Below are 27,270 nucleotides of genomic sequence, written 5' to 3'. Positions count from 1 at the left end.
TTGATATAAAAAAACATGATATAAAAAAGATATTCAAGTAATTATATATAACAATTTTATAATAAAAAGTCAAAACGTGCATAACATTTTTAAACAAATATACAGAGTGAGGCAATTATTATTGGATATTTCAGTAATTAATTTTGGTCATAATTTTGTACGGACCAAGATCACAAAAAGTTTTATTGTAATTTTTATTACAATATTTTCTCCAAGTATACTATAAAGTTTCAGTACTGGCAATGAACACCAAAACGCTAGCCGAGATATGTTTCTGGACAAATTCTCCCCATCCGACCGCAGGCTTCACGATGAATCTATCTATGCGAGTACAGACTCTCTATAAATTAGATTATATATTAGAACGAAGATTACCTTCACTGTGACACTGCTGGCGGAGCTCTTAATAAGGTCGATTATTTCCTCCCGCGATTTGTCGTCCACGTTGATCCCATTGACCTCGATCAGTCTGTCACCGGGCAAGAGGCCCGTGTCGTTGTTGTGTTGCACCAAGGCGCCGGGTTCGGCGAAGATCACCGGCCTCATCTGCGTGACGCCGTTGGCCGTTCGCTCGACGATCACGGCGCGACGCAGGGAGAAGCCGAAATCATTTCGCGGCGGCGGTTGCCTCTGTATCGTCAGCTCCCTTGGCTCGGGCAGCTCGAGAGGCACGATCTCCGGAAGCTGCAGCTCGATCCCCTGCTCTTCGAAGGAGACCGACGATCGCCACCGCGAGAAACCTTGGGACTCTCCGACCGGTGACAGGCTGAACGGTGGTGTCGCGAAACTGGAGTTCGTCGTGTCCGTTAAAGAATCCGCGGATGGACTAGCGCTAGTGACGACCTGTGTATATAATGACAAGATATTTTGATGTGACACGTCAAGTTTCTGTTTTGCGCGATTGTTAGAAAGTTAAAATACCAGGTAATTTTTAATTGTAAAACATTTGCACTTATATATGCCGCGCGAAAAGAAATTAACTCTTACGGGATATTCGGCATTCTAACAATGAATAGGAGGATCGTTCATGTCCGATGTATTTTTTCGTCAAGTTAATATTGTTGAAAAATTCTGACGAAATTTCTGATGAAATTCATCTAGCTTCTTTCAAGCTTCTAAACTAATAAACCTAAAGATTACTTAAGAAAAAATAAAGTTGCATATGATTTTTTTAACAGGAATCTACGAAGAATGCTACTTTGCTTAAAAAATCATAACTTTTGTAACTTTTCTTAAAAAAGAGAAAGATTTGGGGTTTTATATTTGAGAGACTGTAATAATTAATAAAAAATAATTTTTGTAGCATCTTGAAAAAGATTGAATTATTTTGGCATGTAAAAATAGTATATTCCTGTGTAAAAAAAATAAAGTTAAATAACATAGAAAAAAACAATTTTACAAAAAGTATTATATAAAAATAAAGAAAGAAGTAAGAAACACAAGAAAAGCACAAGAAATTGGGAAAGAAACACATCCGCAAGAAATTTGTTCTCGTATGTGTTTGTCTAGTGTAAGGACTTCATCAAAATTTAAACATATCACATTAATTAAATATATTAAAATAACTTGTTAAAATAACTTGTAAAAACTTGTAATAACTTGATAAAGTAACTTGTAAATTTGTTAAAATATACTTTATATAAGGAAAAACAAATTTCTATATTTCATACATGTAATTGAAAAAGTCCATTCTATCTCGAAGAATATATAGAAGAATATTTCGATGAATTCGTGCGAAAAAGAAAACTGCAAAGGACTCGCTTTCACTCGCTAAATTATCATTTCCAGGAAACCTTCTATTGTTGTCTCGTTCAGTCTGATTAGTATTAGAGCTTAGCCAATTTGCAGCCAATTCTCAGCCACTCGTAACGTGACGTTTCGGAAAACGTAATAATGAGATTTCATTGCGGCCGATGACGCGGATCGGCGGGAGAAAGTCGGGACGTTATCTAACCTGCAACAGTTTGGCGTCTATTTGATGTTGCTGCTGCTGCTGTTGCTGTTGATAGTGCTGCTGAATGGACTGTTGCTGTTGCGCGCTGATGCGCCACGTTGTCTGACAGATGGTCTCCTCCTCGCTGCAGACTTCGTCCTTGCCCAGGACGCTGTTGAGATGCGCCGGCACGTTCTGATAAGCTATCACCTCGTTCTGAAGAGTGTTCCTCACTAACAGATTGCTGGCCTCTTGGTAACTCGTCTCGGTACCGTTCGGCAATACGTTCTCCTCCGAAAGCACGCTCACAGTGGCGTTGTTGACGCTCAAACGCGGTCCTTTGAGAATCCCTCGCTTGGGTGGTTTCGGCGGCAACGGGGGTAGATTCTTGCCGGACTGGCCACCGCCGCCGACGTGCGTCGTCGTCGTTGAGGATGTAGTCGTTGTCGTTGTCAGAGAGGTAAGGGACGCCTCGGACGAATCGCTCTGGGTGAGCCCGTCGGGTGTCCTGGTGGTCCAGCTGGTGCCGGCACTGATCGTCGAGCCCGGGCCCGACGTGTTCTGCGTGGCGTCCAGGAGGTCGCGATCGAGATGCGCGAAAAATGAGGCGCTGTAATCCGCAGTGATGCCGCTCGGTAATTTCTCTTTCTCCTTCCGTCGACCGGGAATCTTCAGTGACCTACGAACCTGCGGGTGAAACGCGTAAAACTAATAAATCAATGTCCTTCACGCGGAAGCGGCGTCGGGAATTTGTTTGCTTAGGACCGCGAGCCCGAAAATCTACATCGTTGAGGCCGGAGGGACCCTCGAGAGAGGAAAAAGTCTACTGTTTTTTTTTTATTCTTGAGCAATATAATGCTAACGACGCGTTGTCCGTGTATGTTATATGTGAAGTATGATCTTAGCATATTTCGCAAATATACAACGGACGTACATACGACCGGTATTTCTTATCGCGCGAGACCACATCCTATCCACAATACCTAGTCTACAGAAAAAGACAAAGACTTTTCAGGATAAAATCTTATCTGTATTTCTAGAGCTAGAGTCCGACTGTTTCTAAGAGAACAATTTAATCACGATCAATCCATTTTTTAACGGTATTGCAATGACCGTTACGAAAAGTTCGTGCGCGATACACATATACACAGCGCATCTTTCATATCGTTATTTAATAACTTAATAACATCGTTTATTTACAAAATAAAATGAAATTAAAGTCTGTAAGAGTCAACATTAGATCGTGGTTGTGAATTTAATCCCTAAAATCCTAAACAGTAAAATTTATCCAGACCAACTTTACAAATGTCACTTAAAAACCGTTCTTAAAAACATGTTTTATTTTCTCATTATAACATGTTTTGTTTTCTCATTATAACTTTTTTCAACTTTGTTGAATCGCAAAAGCATTGATACACACATTCATATTTTTCGATGTTTTCTACGCCAATTAAAAACGAAAATATTGAGTTTTAATTATTTTTATGGAAGTTTTGAGCAACTGAAAGCGCCGGGTAAAATTTAAAGTTTACCCATGTTTAGAGTTTACGTAACTCTCCCGTAACTTTTTGGTGTTTAGGATTCTAAGATTCTAATCTAATTTAATATTTGTTTATTTCAACAAATATATTTATTTTTAAATATCTATTTTAAATAGATATTGTTGAGTAAACAGATATTAAATTATATTAAATTCACGACAGCCTATAAGAGCCACGTATTCCTAATAAGATTATCTAGAGCATAACATGTAGGGATCTTGAGAAAAATTAAAAAATTGTGGAAGTTACAGCAAGTTGAAGGCAAAAATTCAATTTTTGTCTAAAAAATTTAACTTTAAATATTTATTATATAAAATTGGTTAATTATATCTAAAAAATCCTATGTTGCGCTCTAGATAATTTTGTTAAGAATGTGTATACCGAATTAGAAGTCAATCAAACAATTATAGTTACAAACAATTATAGTTATTATCAAACAATATTAGTTTTAGAGATATCGTGTATACCATTAGTATGCGATTCAGCAAAGGAGCCTCGCGGAAGATATTCTATAACTAATTTTTTTATATTTTTTAAGATATTTTTTAAGATTATTTTCACAAAATTTTCAACATTATGTACTAAACATCCTAAGTAAAGAAAATTGTTCATAATTTATAAATGCGTTAAAAAAATTAGTGATTTCTGACATGTTTTTAGTGCCTCAAAATGATGTGACTCCTTAATATTCATTTATTCACGTAAATACACGTTTAAATAGATATTTTCATTGAATAAAAGAATATTAAATTATATTAAAATCATAACTACGATCCAGTGTTAACTCTTTTTTAAGCTTTAGTTTTTCGTTTTTTGCGATTGTACATCGAGGAGCCTGTTATTTCACACTTCTATCGTCATTGATTTATTAATAACATAGCGGCCTGAAGAAAGAGAGCGCATGGGAGGGAAGAGAGTGAAAGAGGGTTCTTTCTCTTTTGTATTATATATAAAAAGCTTTATCGTCTTCAGTTATCCGCGCAACGTTGTTTAATGACAATTTTAACGACGATAAAAAAAGAATGTAGTCCAAACGAGATATCGATATCTATGTGCAACTCATGAATCACAAGCAATATCAATGCACACCCACATTGTCATCGGACAAGCGCGATAACCAAGCGCGCACACATTTGCAGCCCGACACGAAAGCCAGGCGATTGACGTAACGCACGCGGTTGCGAATGCGAACGCGCGTCGATGCATCCAGAAAAATAAAATGGCATCGTTTGTCGTGGGAAAAGGGGTAAAAGACCGCGATATCGCTTCTATATGAAATCCCCGCGAGAAGAATTCTCGCGCGCTCACCTCGTCCAATCGCAGGAGTTCCTCCGCGGACATGCTGCTGCGATCGCGCTTCTTGACATCCTTCCGTTCCTTCTTCTCGCGCTTCCGCTTCTCCTTATCGTCCTTCTCCGCGGCCTTCTTCATAAAGTTAAACATCTTCTCACACGCTAAACGTCCCAAGCCGAACGCGAGAAAGAGATAACATACGATATCTCGTTTCTCGATTGCTCGAACGTGCTCGTGGTCCTACGCGCAATCGCGGACAGTCGATTTCTCGCACCTCGTAGCATATATATGTGTGTGCGCGAGTGTACCGCGATCAGCACCGTTCATCGGAACAATCGGCGAGGGTGTGTGCCCGCGACTCGCTCGAGCGAGCGATCGACGAGCGCGCGCGCGCACGCGCACGCGAATAATTAACCGTGCGAGACGACGCGCCGCATCGCCTCGTCGTCACCACCGAGACGCCGGCACTTACGGTTTGGGAAAGCTGCCGTCTGTCACAATTTGTTCCGGAGCGAACGGCTCTGTTCGCCCGAGGAAACTCCCAATGCTCCGGCTCGCCCTGAAGCGCACCAGTGCACCCTATTGACCGACGGCGGCGCTGCGTACATCGAGTTGCTCTCGGGATTGTCCCCTAAAAGTTCATTCAGACAAACGTTAACAGAGCTCGCGAAGACGCTCTCGCGAACGGTGCGTTTTCCACGGGCGCTCGGAGCCGATCAGAACGAATCTAAAACCTGCGTCTCTCCTTAAGGCTTTTCGCCGTAGCCATCTCGATTAATAACGAAAAAAAGTGAGCAAAATTCGCCTAGAATTCTTGCGGGATACGCTGAAATGAAAAAGGTTACAAAATGTCACATTTGCCAAATATTCTGAAAATTTTCCCTTTATATCCTAACAATCAACGAACAGCTACCGTAAAGTTAATGTGACAAAATACTGAGGAAAAGTAGGTTAAAAAGAAAAGCTGCATACCATGTCAATTTTACGGTTACTTGTTCATTGTAACAAAAAGAAAGAAATATCTTCTTTTCTTCATTTTCTTAATAACCTGACATTAATATCATTGGTCAATCGCAATATTTTACAAATGTGTTCAGTCGATCTCAAGCGCCACTTCATGGACACTTCCTTTTATTTCGGCGTATTTCGCAAGAACTTTGGGCATGCGTTTTCTTGTTTCCAATGTCACTAATTGAGAGTATCGCGGTGAGTGATCAAGAGCTTTAACCCGCGTGCGAAAAAGTTGTGCAGCGCTCTTAGAACGCGATAAAATCTCAATATGTTTCTAGGATTTCCTCGACATTGAACTCCCGCGTGCACTGTCAGTACCAGCCGCGGCTGGAGGTCGCCCGGATATGACGTGCATACGCAAGGGCGTGAACCGAACGCGCGGCGAACTGCTTCTTCATGGCCGGACGCTTCCGGCACTCGATACCGCGAGGTATGCGGAAATGGGGCGGCGGCGGCGAGTTCTCGCGATGCCGCCTCCTTGTTCATTACGCCGATGACGGCACAAGCGTGAAAGAAACGACGAAGATGTTGATCGTTTGGCGTGTATGCGTATGCGCGCGTTGCACGCGAGATCGTTTGACAGACTCTCACCGTGAAGCACGAAGCAATTGTTGTTTATTTATTTATTTATTCTCCCTTCCAAGATAACGTGTTCTCTCGCGAAATACGCTGCCCTCGCATTCCCACCGCGTCGCGTTACGCTCGCCGAATAAGCCAGATAAGAAAATTGTCGAAGCTGCGCATCGAGAAACGCGTCTCGCGCCAAGTGAACGCGCAAAGCGAGGAACGGGCGCGAGGCCGGCCGCGTGTCTTATTATCAAACCGCGCGTCCCCCCGTTATCTCCGCGATTATTGGCACGCACGTATCCCTCATTGCGCGGGAACGTTAGTCGACGGGATCGACGGTCGACCGTTCATTTCGCCATTCAATTAGCCGACAGGCCTGGACACGCTTCAGACGTGACAGCAGTACCGAGACGCGTCAATGTGCACGCCGAGAGAGATCCTTCGCACCTGTTACTCATATTTTACAGAAATCACAGCCGCGGTCGTCCTTGGCGCTACGAGAGCGTGTCCACGAGAAAACTAGAAAGGCCACAATTGAGCGAACTGTTATTAACGCGACACACATTCCAACCCGGTTGCAATGCTGCGTTTCCGCATATAGTACTCACCGCACACAGCCTCGAATGAGGAGAGAATTTAAACATAATCGGAGCACGCGCAGCGCGTTACGCAAGCGTCGATTTTACGTCATTGAATTATCACACTGCCGTGTGCGCGGAGAGAAGTGTACGATGAATCTACGACCAAATAAATATTTGTACGAACGTGATGCGTGTTGCTAAATTTCATTCTCTCTCGCGCGGGAGACGCGGACGCACGCACAGCACCAGCGCTATTAGCGCGCGGCGGAGCGTAAGGACACACGTTCGCTTTTCCACCACACCTTACTCCGCGCTCCTTCGTTTGAAGCCGGCTCGGAGAAGTCTGCTGGTGTACGGTGAATTTGCATGCGTGCCGTCGATCGATTTCGCGCAACCAGCAAGCTCATCGGCGCGGCCGAATTTTACGGTAGCACGCGCTCGTCTCGCATCTCGTTCCCGAAAATCCCCCGGCCGCCTGCACTCGCGATCAATGCCACGACGTGTGCATCAAGATTTTCGCTCGGTTTCGCGTGCACTTCGGAGTGCAGCGTGAAACGCGCCGGAAGCTCGCTGTTAGAATTTCGCGGTGAAGAAAGATCCCGACTTTTCCGACCAGTCGTTCGAATAGTATCGATACTGTTCGAGTCCCAAGTACCTGGTGTCCCGACGCCGCATCTTTTGCGACGTACCCCGTGCTCCGGCGCAGGTCGTGCGACCTCGCTGAATTTTCCGTAGCAGGCCGATGCTTTGACCTTTCCAGTGAGCTGTTCAGAACGTCTCGACCGTCTCGCCTGCGATCGATGCCGCGTACTCGTTCAGCTTTGCACTTTATTACGGGACGCACGCGGCACTTTTATTTTTTACAGGGAGAAGGTGAGAAAGAGGGAGAGAGAGGAGGGAGAGAATAAGAGTGAGGGAGAGAGATGAAGAGAGAGAAAGAAAAAGCAGTCGAAATCACGGCTAGACCTCCCAAAGAAGCGGCGGGGCACTTTACCTACGTGGGTTCGACGAGGCGCATCGATCGACCCGAGAAGAGCGAGAGCTTAGCTGCCTGTACCTTGACGCATACCTTCCGCGGGCGTTCCACTCGTACACGGTACACAATGTGTCCCGGAACTGACAGCCAACGTGTGGCTGTCGACGAGACACGCGTCACAACACACCGCTACCACAACACGTCATTCACGAGCACCCACGACGCGTGCTCGCTCCGGACGCGCGCGCTCGCTCACTCGCTGGCTCTCCTGCGCGTTCCTCGCGCTCCACGCCAGATCCGCCACGCTGACAATCAGCAGCACGCCCAGGGAAACCGCGTCTGGTCGACCTGGTCGGCACGCGTGTGGCTCGCTACGACTCTAGCACCGTGACGACCCAGCCGAGATGATCTCGGTCGACCTCCTCACGGTGCAACGCGACGCGATGCGGCCGCGGACATCAGTCGGGCGTCAAACGACGCTCTTTAAATGTGTTGCTGCGACACGGTGCACTCGCTGCGACACGAAGAATTGTCATGGTAGCGGATGGAGAGCGGGGCCGGTGGCAACTGCTAGCGCCTTTGGCCAGACAACGGCCTGTTAGCCAGCACCCTTCTTTTCCAAACAGCTACTCCCGATCCGCGCATGCGTGCATAAGGAGACCTTTCGATCCACCGGCAGAACACAGCTGTAGCGGCATCTTCTGAAGCCGACCTAACGAGGTCTTTGACTCTAGGTCTGCCAGCCGTATTCTGGGCTGCCGCAGAAACAGAGCCAGGGAATGACTTCACCGTCAGTCGGTCCAAGGCTCATCCAGCTTGGTCCGAAATGGGGTTTTCCATATAACTTCAACAGATACAATGTGATGGTAAGGTGTATTAATTAAGTAATTGGTTAATTGTTTGCATAATTGTAGTGTATTTAATAAAAAAAAAAAGAAAAAAACACATACTTTAGAAAGAACATATTATACTGATGGTACAAGTTTGGCTGGAAATTTAAAAATATTTTTCTTTCTCTAATAAAAAAGAAAACTATTGGTCGAAAACTATTGGTATATAACTAATTACGTAAAAGTATCAATTTCTAGATTTGCAATATTTTGCTCTTTGATCCGGTAACAGATTAGTTCATTGTATTCTTATACGATCTTGTTCCTCATCGTCGATAAACGACTCAATCAATATTCCCGCCAGCTGGCAGCAGCTCTCGCGTGTAGCTGAGGTCGAAATATGTAATTCCTAGCGAGTCCATCAGTTGATGGCACAGCGTCAGTATCATCTTTTACACGTGCAATTTCTGTTCAGTTAGACAACATGTGGTGTCGAGGTATTTTAGGGTCGCGTGTTATTTCCAACAAGACAGCTATTTTCACATACTTGCGGTACTTGACAAGTAATAGGCTCAACGCTATTGAGACTCCTAATGTAATTCCTGGTGAATCACTCAACACTGTTCCGTTTAGACACTCAATGCGACGTGCAATCGCTTCAAACGCACGTGAAAGTACAATCGGCGACATTATCGATCAATGGAGTCATCGATTCGAGACCGAGGGCATACCGGAACCGGTAGAGTCGATAGAACACATAGTAGCGCACGTTATAGGAACCAAGAAGGTATCGACCACTACTCTTTCATTCGAGAGAGTACATTAACGACATTCGCTGTATGGAGTTTATTGTCAATTAAATTGATATGCGTCATAGGCATTTCGATACATTATTGACGCGCGAACTTTGATTGGCTTGACAACTTTAATGGCTTAGACCCAGTTCCACAACTTACTTTAACTGGAGTTTAGCTTATTAAAGGTCTATCCGTAGAAACTTGCACAGTCGCATTATTCATATGTATAAAAAAATTAACCAATCTAATATAAGATATGTCTAATTTAAGAAGCATTCTTTTATTACACTTAATACATGGAATCTTTCATGCTTTTTATCGTAAGAGTCGTGATTGATTAGTTTCCTTATGTATATGCAATATGTGATTATCCGAATTTGTCTTTAGTTTTTGAGTAAACTCCAGTTAAAATAAATTGTGGAACCAAGTTATTATTTCAAAAGTATTAAACCTAGATATGTTATTGATTTTTGTTTCCAAATTATCTAAAAACTCGTGCATATTAGTTGGCCAGCAGTTAACTGTTTTAGATCCTGGGTCGTTATGTCTTAATTGTTATAAATTCAATATTGGCCGATCGTGCTGCTAGTAAAATTTGAACCTAAGAGATTTTCTGTAAGAGAGGTAGAATTGCATAAGACTATCTAGAAAGATTAATGTAGAAGTTTAATATTATGTAAACTTACATCTACTATATTGAAATATAGAGATGAAGAAAGAATTCTAATTTTTTCTTTTATTGTTTGTAGACATTAGATGTTTTAAACATGAAAAACGACAGACTCAGCGCTAATCAGATCAAGAAATTAGAATTACTGTGCGAATGCCGATTGTCGAGGTAAGAAATGAACCTTTCATCATGGTCGCTTAAATGAAAAGTATCTCATCTTTGTAGAGATAGGCTGTAATGTATGGAATTTTTCATGCTCATTCATAAATGCCAGATCCTCACAGGATGCCAGTGCAATATATTATTGGCGAATGGGATTTTCGGGACATCACCGTGAAACTAGCACCACCAATTTTTATACCTCGCCCTGAGACAGAAATATTAGTGGATTTCGTCTTAAAAAGACTAAACTTGTCACAAGCTGAAAGTTCTGAGATTTTAGAGATTGGTTGCGGTTCCGGTGCTATTTCATTAGCACTTGCTCACGCTTGTAAGAAGGTACAGTCGAAATCAAAATGCATTAAACACTTGTTATTTCTAGTGAAATTAGTGACAAGTTGTCATATTTGAAAATCACTGTTCATGAACTTGCGAGGTGATCAGTTATGACAAGAATCGAGAAGACAATACGTGAAGTATTGTCGTGTTGAAATACGTGATGTGAAGTAAATTTTATTAAATCAACGTTTTTATTAAAAATGTGTTAATACATTCGAGAGTATTCTGGATTAAACTGTTACAATAGTATAGTACTTGAAGAATTGGATAATCTAGTACTTGTGAACAGTGCTTCTCAAATGTGACAACTAGATAGGTTAGTAACTTCATTAAAAAAAGTGTTCAAACTGTTTTGCTTTCAATTTTACTCAGTTGCTAAACGGTTTGTACATTTTTTATCGAAGTTTCAAATTGTCAGAATTGAAAGCCTAAAAACTACTGATATGTCTGTACAGTAATCAGATAGGGACGGTTACTGAGGTAACAGAGTATGGCTTTTATAAAATTTAGAAGGAAAAATGTATTTTAAATCGAGAGAACATTTTATTTTGAGAAATAATTTTTGTGTATTTATACATTAGATTACTGCACATGTCGACAGTGGCTTTCAATTCCAACAACTTAAAGTCCCTGGTAATAAAATTTTTTCTATCGTTTTGAATATGGATTTTAGTTCGTGAATTTACAAAATGTGAATAGTATTCTATCGTATATAATAGAATATAATAGTTGGTGATAGAATTTCTATCGTTAGTTTCCTACAGAATACAAAATCGTGTATAACCATATAAAATACGATAGGATTTATATCTGAGCTTGCGAGCGAGAACGATACAGTTTAAAGAAAATGATTCAAATTGATAGCGCAATCAATTTTAAGTTGTATCAATTAAATAATAGGAAAAAGGGCTAATTCGAGTTCAAGCACAGGATTAATAGTGCTATGTACCATATGGGTAAAACCTCCCTTGTGTTAGGAAATAGAGCAATATTTATTGAACATGAATACTCAATATAAATAATCAAACGTTTGAACTAGAATCAAGATATTAATAATAATTATCCTTTGGATCTAATTTTTAAAATTATAAAACGTAGACTGAGGTTTCTTATTGAATTGCGGACGAGGTTCAGAGATAGTTAAAACAAATTTGACAGCATCTGGTTATGATAAAAAATATTTTACCATACCGTTTTTTGATGTGGTTTCAAACAGACTGGCAAAGCTTTTTAAAAATAATTTGACAAATATTGCTTATTCTTGCAATAATAAATTATCAGGAATAATTCGTGTGCATAAAGACAGGTTGCCTCCTGGTTTCCATAATAACGTTATTTATAAATTGCAATGCAATAGTTGTGAGGCGTCGTATGTTGGTCAAACTAGTAGAAGACTCTCTACGCGCATTGCTGAGCATAGGAGAATACCAAGGAGTTCTACAGTTGAGTTAACGGCCATACAAGAACACCGTTTGAAAAAAAACCATGATTTCAATTGGGATCAAACCAAAGTTTTGCATGAGGAACGTTATTACTTGAAACGCCTGATATCAGAAATAATTTACATTAAATTTCAAAAGCATGGACTTAACTCTCAAAAGGACACAGAATATTTGGGCAACAGCTACTGCGGCTTATTATGAAAATAAAACTTTGTTTGTTTCCTTCTCTTCCAAGAGTCGTCACCGTAATGTTAATGCTCGTGTATATAAATCTGTTATTATCTCTTTTACTTAGCGATGTTATCGTTGACAGGATCGTTTCACTTTTAGCCGAGCTCAACAAAGGTAATTTATATTGACCGTTTTAATTATTTATTATATTTTAATTTTACCTATTTTTATTTTATTTTATGGTTTTTTTTATAGTTATGACGGCTACTTCCTAGTATTAATTTGAACTTCTTAATATTAGTCGGGTAACGGTCTTGTCAGCTATAATACTGCGAATAACATTCATGTCATTTTATTAAGGTCTTTAATTAATTCTTTTACTTGTAATGCGTTCGTTTTGTAAACCTTGAGTTTTTTTTATATCACTGAAGAGGGTTCATGATTGAGCCGAAACGTTTGATTATTTATATTGAGTATTCATGTTCAATAAATATTGCTCTATTTCCTAACACAAGGAAAGTTTTACCCATATGGTATATAACACTATTAATCCTGTGCTTGAACTTGAATTAGCCCTTTTTCCTATTATTTAATTGATATCATCGTTATTGAGTTCTTATTTTCTTTCTCTTATTAAGTTGTATTGTTCTCACTCGTAAGTTCAGATATGAATCTTATCGTATTTTATCGTATTTTATCTGATTATACACGATTTTGTGTTCTATGAGAAACTAACGATAGAAATCCTATCACTATCTATTGTATTCTATTGTATACGATAGAATACTATTCACATTTTGTAAATTCACGAATCAAAATTCATATTTAAAACGATAGAAAACGATAGAACGATAGAATTTTATTCTATCGTTCTCTATAAACTATTTTACCAGGGGTCGCAATAAAAAGTTGCAAATTCTTTAGCAACTGATACATAATGTGCTATTATTTTATCGTACTGTTTTGCACTTTGATGGGTATAAGATAATAAATAAAAAGTGACGCATACTTTTGCGTAGATAAAGTGCACAACGATCGATGCCAATCAACACGCTTGCGACTTGACGATAGCAAATCGAAACACACTGAACCTGACGGATCAAATCGTAGTGTTACACGCGACCTTGAAGTCGGACGCCACGATTGAAGTTACGAGCACCTTCAATGGTGCCGGCAACGTGGATTTGAATTCGAAGCAGTTTGACTTCGTAGTCAGTAATCCACCATATGTACCGACGAAGAAAATATTTGAACTAGAGCCTGAGATAAAAATGTAATGTACAAGTTGTTGCATCAACATACAGATCAGTATAATGGGTAAAGCAGTTTGCAACTCTTTTCATATTTGCTTCAGTGATAAAAATAAGTGTAATCTGTTTTTGCAAACGAATATATTGCCAAGTTTGAGCGGAGTCTATGTCTGGGTACACACATCTGCCAGTGAAGCGAATAAGCAACCTATCATAGTGATCAATATGTTGATTCAATACTCTGTACAAAGAATATTTGCAAAAATTTCAGCAACTAAACATGAATAATGAGAAATGTATTTTTTACGCAGTTATGAAGATCTCAAGGCGTTGGATGGTGGCGATGATGGACTGAAGATCATCAAACCACTCTTAAGATATGCTGCTAAGGTGTTAAAACCTGGCGGACGTCTCTTTTTGGAAGTTGATCCTACTCATCCAAAGTACATAAAATTTTTCACAAATAAATATTCCGATTTGAAGCTGCATCACGAACACACGTACAAAGATTTCTGTAATAATGATCGTTTCGTGGAAGTACTAAAAATCAACTAATGAAAAAGCAATCAGTACCATGAGCTCTCTTTGCGTTTTTCGTGAAAATTAATGTTATATACAATTATTTTATAAGATAGATTTAATAAGAAAAGTTGTTACATATTATATTTGAAGACTGATTTAATATAATAATAGTAAGGGACATTATATTTAAATTTATTGTATATACTTCAGTTATAAATACATTTCTACATTGGACGGATCAGTCACAAATATTTTTGTCGTAATTTCCTTCGTAATTTAATTAATCAGTCGAACTTTCTACTTGAAATTGTGTGTAGCAAGTTTCACTAATGTGTATTTGTCCAATAATATATACAGTCACAGCTGATTATATAATAAGTTAACAGCTCGATGGTAGCTCGGTACAATTTCGATTTGTAATGACAAGACTACAGCACAATTTATCTTTGTCTTTTTCTGCAATATGCTTATGCTTCTACGAGATATTTATGTGTGAAATATTTCCGTTTGCTACATCATAGTCCATACATAAGAGAAACTCTTCGACGACGAGATATAAAATCTTGTGAAAAAAGTTAATCAAAGATATTTACACACTGTTCTCACTAATTTACGAGTAGTACATGATTTTGTAGACGGAGATTTAGGCTGATATCGCGTTCTCGTATATCCTATGGAGGTGAGAACTTCTCCAGTTCTTTCTTGATTGACGCAATTAAAGGTACCGCGGGATCTTCCGGCGGAAGTCTACTTTCTGTTAATATGCGTCTGGTGTCCACTTCTGGCAGGGCCGGTCGATGGAACGGTCCTGCACTAAGTGGCCTTGAACCCCAAGCACCGCGAGGATGAAGCGGCCCGGTCTGACCCGTCTCCGGGATATCCTCATCGAGACCTCTACGTGGCAAACCCGTACGCGGTCGTGTTTTCATTTCCATCGTTGGCGTTGCTACTGGGCTAGATGATCATTGAATTATTTATATCGTTTACTCAAATTCTACGTCTGTGTTGTGATATATTTATATGAAGAGTTATACATTGTTGGTTGTAATATGTTATTATTATCTAATTTATCATCAAGTCATTCATTTTATTACAAGTTAATTCTGAGACTCTCGAGATACTTTGGAAAACTGTTCTAAGGAATAAGGAAATGTGCATGTATACGCTTGGATAGCAACAATTACCTGTTGGAAGAGGAAGTAGAGGAAGTATATGTACCTGACGTGAGCGGATTTGCCTCTCGTCTCCGAGAATATCGTGAGTGTGTCTGCTGTACGCGCAACGGCACTCGGTGGCTGCGACGTTTGCGATTGCGGCTCTTTAATCTTGGCGTCTCTGCTACCGAAAAGGCTGAAGGAGTCCTCGAGGAGTTCATGGAGTCTTCTCCTGGCGCGACCCACGGGTCCCGATGGTAAATTGTACATTCCATCGATATCCGTTTCGGACGTACCGTTACCTTTAAATAAGTCGAGTCTTTCGAGAGATTGTGTGAAGAAATGTATATTCCTCACGCGCTACAGTAACCGATTGCGAGCGAACAAGTCATCGTAGCTTCTCTTATTGCAATGCAGCAGTTGATACGATGTTATCATTCATTCGTTCGTAATCGAAACCGTAGAAATGCTGGCTTTGTCGTTGTTATGTTTAAGGCTTCCGGTCCTTCGCCGTGGAACTTTTAATTGATGACGTTGGAAATGAAAAAATATATATCCAAAATTCTTGCGAACTATTTTTAAATAGATATTTAAACAGATATTTGTATAAATAAGTTCATAAATTTGTATGAACGACATAGTCGTGAAATTAACATAACATATGCAACCTTTCTCTTTAACTTATCTTTTCTCGTGAATTTGCCACGCTTATTTTACAGCTATTTATTGCTAATCAAGGAAATTTATTACTTATCATGAAAAAAGAATAGTTTTCAGAACATTTTACAAGTATGCTCAAGTGATTTTACATATTCTTTTATATAAATATGTTTTTATTTAAAAATGGCACGCAAGAATTTTTAACGTTTTATTTCTCGTCTCTGACGTCACGATCTAACATGGCCACGGCGATAAAAACTAGAAAATTTAACCTTTAAAGAATAGGAAAGTTTCTTTTTTTACAAAATTTCTTTAATCTGTATATAAATTTGTATATGAGGGTCTTTGGGGTTGCTGATTACAAATCTGAGATCAGAATTTCAAAATTTAAAACAGTGGATTCAGCATTGCAGATTTTTTTATTTTTAAGCCAATGTACATGAAAATGAAGTAATACAGGTTTTTGAGGTTGCTGATCACAAATCTGAGGTCAGAGAATTGTAAAATTTAAAACAGCGAATCCCATATAGCGGCTTGAAATAGTGATTTTCGATACTCTTCAGACAAATATATTTTATACTAAAATACGTACATGTTACTAAAGTTGTTAATTACGAATCTAAGATCAAAATTACAAGATTGCCGCATATAATAAAAACCATTGATTTCAGTAGTGATATTAGATCTGTCATTTCGAATTTTATAATTCTGACTTTAGATTCGTGATCAGCGACTCCAGAAATCTGTATAACTTTATTTTTGTGTAAACTAATATAAAAGTATAAAAATGTGCAATATTGAATTCGCCACTTCGAATTTTGAAATTCTGACCTCAGATTCGTGATCAGAAAACCTCCGAATATAAAAGTTTTTAACCCGATTTGATTAATAGCTTACGAAAAAAAGGATGGTACCATATAGTATCGCTCCTCCTTTAGAGGTTAAATAGTCGCAATTACAGTAACAAGCGTATATAAAGTTGGAAAAGCGATATGCTTACCTTCCGCGGAGAGCGATCGCTTGCTGAGGTTCCAAACGATCGGTCCTACGGCTCCGGGATCTTTCGAGGCACTGGACGTTCTCGCGAGGAACGTGTCGTCAATATTGTCGCTCCTATCATGACGTACTAACTCTGGAGAATCAATGTCTAAGTGCCTGACCTAAGGAGCAGATTTTATCACTAGTACAATACGATTAAATATTTTATTTGCGCGATCTGGCTTAAAATCTTCGATCTTTACTATTGAACATTGAAAATTTGAATATTGGATTGTATATTTTACCATGACAGGTTCCAGCACCCTTGATAGTGGCTCGACGCTTCTCATGCTAGGGAATTGCTTGCACGACGGCATTGACAGATAAGACCGCGGAGAAGCGGTAGATTCCTCCCGTTTAACGTAGCCGTTTTCCAAGGACTCTAATGTTCCCATGTGATCGTCCACTGTATCTAATGAGTCCGGTGTTCCGGGCTGATCGACCGCGTTCGTTCTCGTCATTCTTCCATGCGATACTCTACAAGTATACGCGTGAGATTAAAGACTTCATTGTTGTAGTTTAACTTTCTCGTTTGTTACGCTTTGCTTGATCGCCTCGACCCTACTAACTGTCAATGTTATAAATTATTAATAGTTATCGATCTTTCTTTCCTCATGCAACGTGACTTAGGACGATATTAGGCAAGGCAATCGTCTCTGACTCTGTGAGTTGATTGCTAGGCACTAAGTTGATTACCTTGCTCTTTTACTTGGATGTTCTTGAACGCTCCAAGGGATTGAGCCGCGAGCCTTCTTTGGTTCCTCGTCGTTGTCGCTGGAAACTTCGTGAATGCCTAACTCCAAACTGTCGGGTGTGTCAGGCGTGATCGGAGTTCTGGACAAAGTTCGCGGGGTTTGCCGCTGACTGGTACCGTCGGTCTACGAACAAGGGTGGGTCGCGTAAGAAGAAGCATACGATCCGCCCAGAGGGGTGGAAGTAATATTTCGTTTAGAATCGATATCGTCCTGACATCGAGAAACACAATTGTCTTCCTTGTAATTTCCAACGTTGTTTATAGATCGTTCGCGTGCCGTATCTTAATGGCTCGAGCTCGTTTTCTTATGGTACCCCGTAAACTTACACATGCGATAAAACGATTTTACACGAATCATGGAGTATCTGTGATCTCCTTTCTGACATCTGCGCGGGAAATTTTTTACGTTGCACAGAACGATTTTATATAATTTGACAAGGGACTTCGTCTCTTGTCAACATATAATTGTTATAACAAGAGTTCGCTAATTGCAACGTGTCGGTAGGGTCGATTATGTGCTGTGTTTCTGACTCTTGTGCGAGTGCCGCTATTTTCAATCAAGAAAATTTCTTTAAGGCTTCTAGGGCCGCATTAATAGTCGTTAATTGAAACTTGTTATAAGTGACTTATCTAGATTTGAATTAAGCATGATTTGAGTTAGGCGTGAATTTTTTAGCTGAACCGCGATTGCAAATGAAGTATATTACGTATATTACATAATTCAAGTAGAAAACTCAAATCTAACTTTAAATTCAAATCTGAGTATCTCACGTAGGACGAGTTTCAACGACTATTTATACATATCATAGATATTCGGTTATATTGAATCTGTCAGAGGGAGAAATGACACGCTAAAAATTCTTGCGTACTGTTTTCAAATAAAAAGATGAATGAAAATTCAATAAAAATCTTGAATGAAAGAACACTTAAGATCGTTTGAGTATATTTATAAAGTGGTCCGAAAATATCTTTTTCCCTTGGCAGTAATAAACAGCCGTAAAAATAACGTGACAGAATCATGAGAAAAGGTAAGTTGAAGAGGGAGCTTGCGTGTCACGTTAGTTTTACGGCGATTTATTGACTATCAAGAGAAAAGGAAAGTTGTCGAAGCATTTTACAAGTTGAAACGATTTTAAGTGTTCTTTCATATAAATACCTTTTTACTTGAAAATAGCGTGCAAGAATTTTGGGCATACGTTTACTCACTTCTGAGATCAAACAAGAATTCCGCGGCAAGGAACCAGAAGGTTTAAATCTATTACGTGGAGATAAGAAACGAAGATAATACATTTCGCATACCTTAATCTCAGTTTCCGACGTTGAGAACGCGGTATTGTCGAGACCGGGAGTCGCGGTTACATATTCGCGTTCTTTCTTCAGTATACTTCTGTTTGGTGGCGCGACGACAGCACTGTGCGCCCTTTTCCTCTTGGCAGCCAAGATCAAACCGGTGAGCACCATGATTAATAGAATGACACCCGCGCTGGCCGCGCCTATCAGCAACCAGGCGTCTCTCTGTCGCGACAGGGCCAAAGGTCGACTCTCCTTCAAATAGGCTACAAGTGCAACAAAGCATGGACATTCGCGTTCAAAAATCGCCCCTTAGTAAATTGAGATTATTCACTCACGCTCGCTTTGAATAATCACCGGCGCACCAAGTTCTAAGGCGACTTCCTGAGATGAGATGAGCGCCATGTCCCTCGCGGCCGTTTCCGCCGGAACGGGCTTACCGTCCAGATGAACCGAATAGATCAGCCTCGTCGCACCGCCCTCGATGACACTCGTATTTTGCATCCTGACCTTCACAATCCCCGGAACCGAACCGTCCACCAAGCGCATCTTCGAGCGCACAGCCGTACTCGCGCTCTCGCTCGAACTCGTCGGTCGGTTTTTCGCGACAACGTCGACGTTTAACTTGGAATCGGACGCATTCATAAGCACTGGATGTGTCGATTCTCGCGGGAATGGCCCGCCAGGACGTTTGCTCGTGCCGATTTCGGGCCCGACGCTTGTGGATTCGTCTTCCGAAGATGAGTGTCTCATGTCCTCTTTCAACGTTTTTATGATTTTCTTCAAAGCGTGATCTTCCTTCGTAGGTTTTTCGTAATCATCCGTCACGTCAAATGTCGGAAGTAACATCTTCTTCGGCCTCGGAATTTCAATCATCTTCATTGACTTGACCTGCGTATCGTTCGGAAGGAATGTTCTGTCTTTGGTTAAACTTGAAACGCTCGCTTCGCTTTCCGCACGAGCTGAAGAGCTTTCGATAATGCCGACGGCCAGTTCAGCTTGAGCCAGTTGAGCTTCGGTTGCGTTCACGGGACTCTCTTCTTGAGACACTTCTGCTTGGGACGAAGCTTCGAAACGTCCTGGTACATTCTGCATATTAACGCGCATATTAAAAGAATAAAGATACCGAAGAGAAGTTAGCATCTAAGCACACAGTGATAGCGAGAAGGCTTTTGCCACCGATTTCGATACATCTTGAAAATGTTGATGTTAAATTTTACACGTCACAATTAATCCACTTGAATTTTCCTGTTAATTTAACACGACAAATTTAACACGACATTTAAGACAAGACAAATATATAAACAAGTAACGCAAATAATATGTCGACAATTTATACAAAAATATAACTTGGATATATTGGTGCTACTTTAGCACTTGGAAATGGTGGATTATAAACTCAACGCAGAATAGTCCAAATAACACAACGATAATACGTTAAATTAACATACATGTATGTTAAACAAAAAAATGTCAACACGGATTGATCTCAATACGAGTACAAAATATTTTTTACCGTGTAGAAGTTCTAATTTTTTCCAGAAATATTGTATTTAAATTACATTGTAGCTCATAAATGACATTGTAAACCATTCATCTACTTGTTAATGTATCATTTTAACATGATACTAAACACTTTACCAATCTACCTTTATCTTACTGTCGAATTCAATAATGAGGTCGTTAAAGAGAACGTTTGCAAACAATAGGTGGTAAAAACATTTTATATTTAAATGTTATTTCAATTGTATTTAAATTATATTTAAAATATATTGAAATTGATCCGTGCACGAATTTTGATGTTAAATTTTTAACATACTCGTATGTTAATTTAACATATTGTCTTTGTGTTATTTGGACTATTTTGCGTTAAGTTCACAAATTCGTTATTTCCTAGTATTAAAATAACACAAATTATATATAAGATGTACATTCTTAGTTAAGACATATTTTATATGTAAAGTATACAGATAAGTTGTGTTATTTGCTGATATATTTATGTTAAATTAACACAAAAATTAGAGTGGATAAATCGGAATATGCGAAATATGTCAAATATAACGCAAACTTTTTTGCAGCTCATGAATATCAAGTTTCGATAATTGCAAATTTCGAATGTGCAATAAAACCCATATCAAGAAAAAGCACTAATACAATTGGCGAAGGAAGGTAGAAATTAACTTTATTCATAATTCGTGAGAATAACGATGAAACGACGTCGTATTTTACCCTTCGGCCTGCATAGGCATGTGACAACGCGTTTCTGCGGGATCGCGGATCGGTTGACAGCAAGCCGAGGTGACGTTGTTGTTGTCTGGAAAATGCAGCTCGATATAGACGCGCTAAACGAAGCTCGACTTTGGGTGGTACGGCCTCACCTGGCCGCAAAACCGTCAATAGCCAGTACCTGTTAACATATTCTTTCATTTTTCTTCGTTATTGAGCTCCACGTTATTGAGCGATAACAAAGTCGCTACTCTGATTAGTTTTAACGATATTATATAATTTTTACTGTTTGAGACAAAAAATTTTACAAACACATAATTATTACATTGTTCGTGGAAGAATTTTTTAGTTGCCTCCAAAAAACTCATTTTTAATTTTTTTCAACTCAAACAATGTGCGTTATTTCATGATATTAATCCATTTTGCTTACCTTGGACCTGGGTCCTCCCCGATTAGGACCCCGATGCTCTGATCTTCATCATCATCCAGTCTAGGTGTCGGTTCTATGCACATGACGCACTCCGGATTGTGATCGTCCGGATGATGAGGTGCCGCATGATCCTTTGGACCTTTCTCGTCGGTTGGTGTGTAAACCGTGACAGTGTGAACGATCGTTCTTGTCTCGTAAAAAGTTAAACCCTGATTTGGATCCACCCATGGTGGCGCGTCTTCCAGACCGGTCCAGAAGAAATCCTGGAGATGCACTCGCCGCCCTGGCAGGTGCTCGATCAGGATAATCTCGTCTTCTATATTTGAACAAATATTATAATCTTAATGCTTTTTAATTTCTTACGTGTACACACATATTACGAGATATGATACTACAATAAACGCATGATACAAAATCTATTACCGATATTACTAAAGTGGTTAAATCTTCTGTGTTAATTTTTATCCTCTTAAGCATCAATGAAATAATATAAATCAAATAATTGTGTGTTACGTGCCTTTACATACGTTATAATCTTAAATTATTGCGCTTTTACACACACATTCTCTCCGCTTCAAATGAAATGTAAATTTAACATTCTACAGAATTGAAGGGTTTCATGTCCTGTGTCGGAGGAAAGTTACATAAGCATGTTACGAGGGAAGAAGGGTAAGAAAACAGACACTATACTGTAGCTTTTCCGCGAGGCTGATGAGGCCAATGACCGGACGTCATGCGACTTATCAGCGATGTCACGACATCGCGGAGGATGAACCGATCATAATAAATACAATAATAAAGACCGGCTACAACAGAGCAAGCTAAGAGAAAGAAATCCCTTATCACGCGATCACGTGATCGGATGTCGTAAAAGTTGCACAATCCATTCATATGCGTGAGCGAAACTTATTTTCGCCTCGCGACCAAAGGACAACAATAATCGCTGTTGTTCGCTTATTCTGTACCTACCGAGCGTTTCGATAATCGGGAGGATAATGTATCCCAAAGTTCGGGGAAGTTTCGCAGCGTTGGAAACCGTGAAAAATCAGTAGAAAGCTCTATTCTCTGCGGGCAGCAAGAGTCTCGGAACGAAGTTAACTTTGGGTCGAGGACAGCTTTTCAACTGATCACTGTTTAAATTGTCGATCAATTATGACACTACGCGGAACACGTCCGCGGTTTATTCTCTTCGCGTAATTTTTTGCGTTGTCGCAACGACCTGGTTTCACGGTTCGTTTGACTTTCCGGTCCGAGACTATCATCGTCCTGGCATCGCGTACTCGGATCGTTTGCAATTTTGCAACTTTGTTTGCACGAGCTCCCGTGACTCGTCCCTGTCGGATTTTAGCAAACAGCTGAAGGAAAAAGAAACGCACGATAGTTCTACTACACGTATGCACGCGCTATCTGTGCATATGTACATTTTTTTATAAATAATTTTAACACGAAAAACGATGTAACGCATTTCCTTCCCTTTGTCATCTTTAAAAAAAGTCCATTCTCAATCATCTCATGCATACGCAGAGTTCATAGTCACGCGGCGAGTTTCAGGTATTTTTAGTACATGATGGTAGTGTTAAATCGATAGAAAACGGAGTTCCTATGGTGAGAATGAGCGCAATTGATCGCCATTAACTCCCGTGTAACGCGCTGCTCATTCCATCGCATTATCGCTGGCATTCCTGCGAATTTACAGCCAACATCGCGCTGATGCATTCCTACGACATATACGTATCGAATAATAGAGAATCTGTTCATGTAACCTCCTTCTAAAGCATGATCATGTCGCCTTCCACTGTCCGTGATAACACAACACCGACATGTAAGATTAAAAGAATCACCAAGTATCTCAATAAATTATGCTTATGGTTTATCGATTGAAAACAGCGCACTGTCTTACCACCATCACGCAGTCAGAATAGCGCTGCCGTATGCGAGCACGTAACTCTTACACACGTATACATGTGTGCTGATAATAATATTGATTATGGGCCGCACACCTGCACAATAGTGCTGAATTACTTAAGTTATGTTGCAGATTGGCGTCTAGCAAGCTAGCAATATTTGCTCCAGCTGAAACTCGAGCCGCCAGCACATTGACAACAAGGTCACGGAAGAATGCACCTTCTGCGGAAATGGGATCACGGAACGTGGAGCGCTTGTGTTTTCACGTGCACGTGTATCGCGTTATGAAAGAGCTGTCCGGAATCGATCGAGCACGTGGAACCAACCACGTATACGCGGCCTGCCGCTGCTTGATTCACACACACGCTATGTGTACGCGCGTGAAATATACCGCGAAATAAATCGGTGATGCGAAGTAAAGAAGAACTGCTGTTTAATAAAATCGTACGCGCATACATTTTAGATATGTGAGTGTGCTCATAATGAAAGAATTAATACAACATAAGTAGCAAGTAAGAGGAAGTGTTTTAGATTTTTTTTCCAACGAGACACTAATTCTGCTTGACACCGAAGTGATAAAAGTAAAGAAAAATTGCCGGATATTCGAGTGTTGGAAAAAATGTCGATTTAACCAAACGATTATAAACTTAATTGAATTAAGTATATCCTTAGGAAGTATTCCAGCTGAATTGAACATTAATTCCGAAGATTCAAGGTGATGTGTATGATACGTATATTTTATGTAGAAAATAATTTATCAGTTTAAGGCAAGTTTCTTTCATTTATGATAAAAGTAGCTATTTTAGAGATATACTAAACTATATATATTTTTCACTGACCGGCTCCTGGTGGCATGGACGCGAGCACTCTCGAGATATCCGAATTTTGCAGTAAAAAAATTGCGATTTGCACGACGGTGCTGAAAGATGCGGATAATGCTGCACGCAATACACCGCATAGTAGCATCGCGTTAAGCGCGCACCGCTATACTAAATCGACGGCACTAGGGAGTGTTCCTGTACATGGATGGATAGGTATAAATTGCCAAGGTAGGCTGGAGTATGCGCAGAAATTGTATGGACGGAAGAAGTGTGTATAACGCGCAATGAGGGACGAGTAAAATTGAAAAAGGAATCGCTCTCATTAACATGGTCATGTTTGATATTATCCCGTCGTTCTTTCCATTCAAATTACTTTGATAACGATATATTTACGATAAAATGTAAGATCTTTTTTCGATGACATTTTACAGCAATCCTTTTTACCTGCGGACGCTACGTTGATATCAATGACTACAAGACTTCTCTCTTAGTGTCACCGAATTACCTGTAGTGGTAAAATTGATAACAATGCCTTACCAAGAATGTTGTGAATAAATTAGTATTGTATTAGTAATTGTATTAGAATTGTATTAGTAACTGTATTAGTAATTGTATTAGTAATTGTATTAGTAAATGAAATAGTAATTGTATTAGTAAATGAAATAGTATTTCAAAGAACAGAACAAATCTTAACACTACCTCTTATACTATAGAAAGTTCTATTGTTTCGTCAGCAATAACGCCTCTTAAATTATATCACTTTTCAACCATTCTTGTGGTTAAAAAGCGCTTGTATTTTTCTCGAAATCAATACTAAAATGGTTCAACTTTTTCTGTGAAGGAAAATATTTACCGTTAGGTTTATTTATAGTTTTCGGACGTGTTGATTTCAAAATTATGTTTAATTTCGCAAAATTCAAAATATCGGACATAAAATGGCGAGTCTAAAAATAAAAATTTCTCAAATATTGTGTTTATTTGCGTGAAACTCAATTTTTATAAGTTTTTAAAAATACTCTGATAAAGAAATATGTTTTTACTATAACCTATAGTAATATAATAATTATAATTGCTGATAGTAACATTAAATTATTTTTTAAATTTAGTAAAATTATCAGTCTTGCAAAAACTATATATATATAAAATTGGTTGCATTAATATTTTCTTAAACGCAACTTTCACTAATATTCCTTGCTTACAATTATATCACACGAAAAATAAATTATTTTGAAACAGAAATTTAAAAACAAAAGTTAAAAAGTATATATTTAATTAAATTAAAACGAAAAATTGAAATAAATAAAATATATAAAACAATTAAAAATAAAAAATATTGTTAAGTAAAAAAGTTACTAAAAATTAAAATTTTTGAATAAAGAGAAAAAAGTAAAAAAGTTGTAAAACTGAAAAAATATATATAAATATTTAAAAAAATTTATAAAACTTTAAAATTTTAAATTTTACAATTTAAAAAATTTTTAAATTGTGAAAAAGTAAAAAAAATTAAAAAATAAGAAGGAAGCAAAATAAGAATATAAATCGGACTATGAGCCTTAACGCGACGCATTCTAATTGTTTTATAAAATAATATAGAAAATCCTAGCCGTTTTATTCTTTTACTCAACACTTTTATAATCCCCATTTTAAATTTTGTAACAAAACATTTTGTAACAAAAATTTTTATCATTAGTATCCTCGAAAACCCCAAAATATCATTCTTATTGACCTTGACAACGCCACCCAAGATCAATCTGCTAAAATCAGTAAATACAATAGATCCTTTTAAGATCTGAAACAGTTTTTTGTAAAACTTATAGTTTTCGATATATTTCACCTGTCCGATACTTTTGCCCCATCCTATATATTCATATACATATACATTGCGGAACTAAATATTTATTACATATATATATATGTAAAAATCGATTATTATTTATTTTGTGAATAAATATCAATGTATCACTTATAACATACGTCTTACTACTGCGGATGACCATATTTCACTACTTTGACCCTTTATATTTTGGGAAATATTGACTTTTGGGACTTGTTGTAATGATAACTTTTTATCAGCATGGCGAAAACTATAACATAGAGAAATTTCACCCAATTTCACCAAAAACCATTTTCCATAGGTTTTGTGCAGGGTCCTTTATGAAGAAACACACAAATGAATGTGAAAAAGAGAACATTGAAACAACTTCTGTTTCTGAAGAGGCATTGATTATATTACGTGCTATTCAACCGGAAGACGAAAATCTTGAAAGCTTGTGGAAAGAAACATTTGCAGAAAGAAATAGAGGATCTGTAATTAAAAGATTATTATGATGAATATCCTATTCTAAAAACTGCGATTGGTACTAAACTTGTAAGAGTATATGACATTTTAATGTTCTATACCTAAACTTAAAAATACAATGTTACTCAATGTCAGAGGTTACAGTTACAGATTGATTTTCAAATAGCAACAGGAAGAGATACATTAATATTCCATAAAAAGTGGCCTGAAATAGCTCCGTATACTACTTCTTGCTGAGAAAACAGAAATATGTCCCTAATTGTGCAAAGTAAAAAATGGTATATATAAATAATTTTTGAATACCATAAATAAATCTTTTTTGTACAAAACATACTATTATATTTTCAAATTGTGCACAAATATGAGGTATGTAAAAATAGAAGAAATTTAGCATAATTTATATATTATTTGCAGATTATTACCAGTTGAAACATTGAGTCTTCTTATATTATCTTATTTATTTAAATCTAGTAACATAAAAACAGGCAAAAAGAAAAGATGGAAATCATCCAAAGTAGAAGTTGCTGAAAGTTTTATTTTTCGAGTTTCTGTAAGCTGATATATATATATATATATATATATATATATATATATATATATATATATATATA

General features: G+C 38.6%; 3 protein-coding genes across 7 annotated transcripts in view; 1 reads left to right on the top strand and 2 right to left on the bottom strand.

Moving 5' to 3' along the window:
* LOC116847574 (unconventional myosin-XVIIIa-like) overlaps window positions 1-8,472 on the bottom strand; it is a 79,250-nt gene extending 70,778 nt beyond the window's left edge. The window contains exons 1-4 of one of the 2 annotated variants that reach the window (XM_032822688.1): window positions 7,582-8,472; window positions 4,783-5,398; window positions 1,955-2,620; window positions 376-843 (exon numbers count right to left, since the gene is read on the bottom strand). In XM_032822688.1, the coding sequence (XP_032678579.1) occupies window positions 376-843; window positions 1,955-2,620; window positions 4,783-4,917 (1,269 nt within the window). In that variant the 5' untranslated portion in view covers window positions 4,918-5,398; window positions 7,582-8,472. The remainder of the gene's footprint in view (window positions 1-375; window positions 844-1,954; window positions 2,621-4,782; window positions 5,399-7,581) is intronic. The other variant, XM_032822689.1, reaches the window with a different exon arrangement.
* Window positions 8,473-8,750: 278 nt separating this feature from the next.
* On the top strand, window positions 8,751-14,144 carry LOC116847569 (MTRF1L release factor glutamine methyltransferase). Of its 3 annotated transcripts, XM_032822674.1 has the most exons (6): window positions 8,751-8,768; window positions 9,366-9,519; window positions 10,279-10,367; window positions 10,484-10,697; window positions 13,330-13,583; window positions 13,872-14,144. In XM_032822674.1, the coding sequence occupies exons 2-6, from the start codon at window positions 9,373-9,375 to the stop codon at window positions 14,113-14,115; spliced, it is 948 nt and encodes a 315-aa protein (XP_032678565.1). In that variant the 5' UTR covers window positions 8,751-8,768; window positions 9,366-9,372; the 3' UTR covers window positions 14,116-14,144. The 3 variants fall into 3 exon arrangements, with proteins under 3 accessions (XP_032678565.1, XP_032678564.1, XP_032678566.1); XM_032822673.1 differs by lacking the exon at window positions 8,751-8,768 and having other exon boundaries at window positions 9,128-9,519; XM_032822675.1 differs by lacking the exon at window positions 8,751-8,768 and having other exon boundaries at window positions 9,292-9,569.
* A 574-nt stretch (window positions 14,145-14,718) lies between these two features.
* On the bottom strand, window positions 14,719-24,550 carry LOC116847568. Of its 2 annotated transcripts, none has more exons than XM_032822671.1 (10): window positions 24,379-24,550; window positions 21,635-21,950; window positions 21,208-21,385; window positions 19,317-20,067; window positions 18,988-19,244; window positions 17,631-17,812; window positions 17,180-17,411; window positions 16,897-17,056; window positions 15,301-15,538; window positions 14,719-15,036 (listed from the first exon to the last, which is right to left on the bottom strand). In XM_032822671.1, the coding sequence occupies exons 1-10, from the start codon at window positions 24,503-24,505 to the stop codon at window positions 14,754-14,756; spliced, it is 2,724 nt and encodes a 907-aa protein (XP_032678562.1). In that variant the 5' UTR covers window positions 24,506-24,550; the 3' UTR covers window positions 14,719-14,753. The 2 variants fall into 2 exon arrangements, with proteins under 2 accessions (XP_032678562.1, XP_032678563.1); XM_032822672.1 differs by having other exon boundaries at window positions 21,208-21,292.
* Window positions 24,551-27,270: the final 2,720 nt, after the last annotated feature.

The sequence above is a fragment of the Odontomachus brunneus genome, unplaced genomic scaffold (assembly GCF_010583005.1).
Source record: "Odontomachus brunneus isolate Ranch 3 - 2012 unplaced genomic scaffold, Obru_v1 Obru_scaffold_080, whole genome shotgun sequence".
NCBI lineage: Eukaryota > Metazoa > Arthropoda > Insecta > Hymenoptera > Formicidae > Odontomachus > Odontomachus brunneus.
Note: the sequence above shows the minus strand (reverse complement) of the source record. Positions and strands in the feature narration are given on the sequence as shown.

Excerpts from the sequence above, each read along its gene's own strand:
- LOC116847569 (XM_032822673.1), top strand. The coding sequence starts at position 9,217 with ATGTGGTGTCGAGGTATTTTAGGGTCGCGTGTTATTTCCAACAAGACA. Across the intron at positions 9,520-10,278 it reads ACGTTATAGGAACCAAGAAG|ACATTAGATGTTTTAAACAT; the intron begins GTATCGACCACT and ends TATTGTTTGTAG. Across the intron at positions 10,698-13,329 it reads TTGCTCACGCTTGTAAGAAG|ATAAAGTGCACAACGATCGA; the intron begins GTACAGTCGAAA and ends ACTTTTGCGTAG.
- LOC116847568 (XM_032822671.1), bottom strand. The coding sequence starts at position 24,505 with ATGCTACTATGCGGTGTATTGCGTGCAGCATTATCCGCATCTTTCAGC. Across the intron at positions 20,068-21,207 it reads ATGCCTATGCAGGCCGAAGG|AATGTACCAGGACGTTTCGA; the intron begins GTAAAATACGAC and ends GTTAATATGCAG. Across the intron at positions 17,057-17,179 it reads GGGTGCTGGAACCTGTCATG|GTCAGGCACTTAGACATTGA; the intron begins GTAAAATATACA and ends TCTGCTCCTTAG.